Source organism: Micromys minutus (assembly GCF_963924665.1).
Source record: "Micromys minutus genome assembly, chromosome: 10".
In the NCBI taxonomy this organism is placed as follows: Eukaryota; Metazoa; Chordata; class Mammalia; order Rodentia; family Muridae; genus Micromys; species Micromys minutus.
In genome coordinates this window covers 25260791-25263031 of record NC_137979.1, presented here as the reverse complement: position 1 = coordinate 25263031, position 2241 = coordinate 25260791, and the positions used below count along the sequence as shown (strand labels likewise).

Genomic DNA, 2241 nt, shown 5'->3' with positions numbered 1-2241 from the left:
TATGAGTACGGACCTTAACATTCAACCAATAATAATTAATGAAAATAAGTGGATGGGACCTTGACTTCTTAGAATAGTTGCATTGATGCTAATATGGAAAGTTTTAGAATAAATACTACTCCTTTTTTATTATACACAGAGGCACCCAAAAAAGCCTCAGTAGAAAACATGCCAAATACAGTGTAAACATTTGGGATTGGTACTAGAATCTCCTTAGTTTGTGCTAGTTCTTGGGAACCCTAGGACTCAAGGGTTTATAAAATCTTTCTAAGTATCAGTATCCCCATTACACAAGATGCAGTAGTTACTTCATAGAATTTAATGAAAATAAATAGAAAGTGCCATATACAGTGCATCTAAATGTTAATTTTTTTAAAATGCCAATCACAGCTCCACTCCTTCACCTTTGTGTATTTCCGTATTTGGATCATTTCTTGTTCTTCCCCTTTCTCAAACTCGTTATACCTTTTTGAGACATGAGAACTTCTTTATTATTCTTTTACCTCGTGTTGCTATTATTCATATGATATGCTTTGTAGAATCTCATACTCAGGAGCCAGTGAGTGTTGCTAGTCAGTTACAAATGAACAGGCATTGTAGTACTGAAGTATTTGCCTACCATGTTGGTAAATAGCCACTCAACCAACCCCTTTCCCAGTATTCTCTGGTTTTCTCTCTGAACCAGGAGCTAAAAGGGTTGATTAGTTGGTCAGTACGAGCCTTCAGAAGGCTGCAGGATACCTGAAAACTAGGCGGGTATTGAATTTTATCAGTAGGTGTTCTGCACATACCATACCAACACACAGAGATGCTGACTGCACGTTCACAGGTGCCTCTCTACCCTACTATCTGTGAGAGCTAACGTCTCCTCCTTTGCTCTCTAGCTCATCACAGTGGCCTATGGAGCCAGGTGCCTGGGGAAACAGGAAGTGTAAGACTGCAGCCTATCCTTTTTGTTGTATTTTTCTTTGCCTATATTGCCACTGTTGGGGGTAACTTCAGCATTTTGGCTGCCATCTTTGTGGAACCCAAGCTCCGCACTCCTATGCACTACTTCTTGAGGAATCTATCTCTGTTGGACATCGGATGCACCAGTGTCACTGTTCCCCCGATGCTGGTGTGTCTCCTGAATCACAAATGCAGAGTTCCCTATGCTGCCTGCATTTCACAGCTCTTTTCCCCCACCTTCTTGCAGGTGTGGACTGTCACCTTTTGACAGCCATGGCCTATGACCTCTACCTGGCCATCTGCCAGCCCCTCACCTACAGCACCCGCATGAGCCGTGAAGCACAGGCCACACTGGCGGGTATTTGTTGTACTGTCTCTTTCACTAATGTTCTGACTCACACAGTGGCTGTGTCTGTGCTGGACTTCTGCAGCCCTAATATGGTCAATCACTTCTACTGTGACCTCCCACCACTTTTCCAGCTCTCCTGCTCCAGCATCTACCTCAGTGGGCAGCTGCTTTTTGTGGGAACCATGTTCATGGGAGTAGTCCCCATGATACTTATCTCTGTGTCCTATACCCATGTCACAGTCGCAGTACTAAGAATCTGCTCCACAGAGGGAAGGAAGAAAGCATTTTCCACATGTGGCTCCCACCTCACTGTGGTCTGTATCTTTTATGGAACTGGCTTCTTCAGTTACATGCGTCTGGGTTCGGTCTCAGCCTCAGACAAGGACAAGGGCATTGGGATCCTCAATACTATCCTCAGTCCTAGGTTAAACCCACTCATCTACAGCCTCTGGAACCCGGACGTACAGGGTTCCCTGAAGAGGGTGCAGACAGGAAAGAGGCATCCAGCGTGAGAACACAGAACAAAGCTATCGGAATGCCCAGTCATCCTTACATATGCTCTTGGCATTCTCACTGGAAGCTCAACTGCACAGTTGGAGGAATTCTTCAGAAGTCGGTCTAAGGATTAGATAGTACTGGTCAGAGCAGATTATAGCTTGGACTGGGAGAAAGTTAGTCAAAGACCATGCAAATTATTAATAGGCACTATATTAAATACAGGGGAAGAAAATTATAACATGAATGAACAGGAGATGAAATTTTTGTTTATTTTTACTGCTTAAATAACTTTTACTTAAGATGGTAATAAATAAAAACAACTGTTCAGCCTCCTTTATAAATAATCTATGTTTGTACTGATGTGTTTTTTAAAATGAATCCATGTCAAAAAGAAATAAGTCAAGGGTTATTGATATCTGAGAAGCAGTCAGACAATCCTGCCATCA

At 42.7% G+C, this 2241-nt stretch overlaps 1 protein-coding gene across 1 annotated transcript; it reads left to right on the top strand.

Annotated features, from left to right (window-relative positions):
• Positions 1-1221: 1221 nt before the first annotated feature.
• Positions 1222-1809, top strand: LOC308425173 (olfactory receptor 3A10; the record flags this gene model as incomplete). The annotated part of the gene is made up of 1 exon (XM_080922407.1): positions 1222-1809. One exon carries the CDS (start codon positions 1222-1224, stop codon positions 1807-1809), a length of 588 nt encoding a protein of 195 aa, XP_080778533.1.
• Positions 1810-2241: the final 432 nt, after the last annotated feature.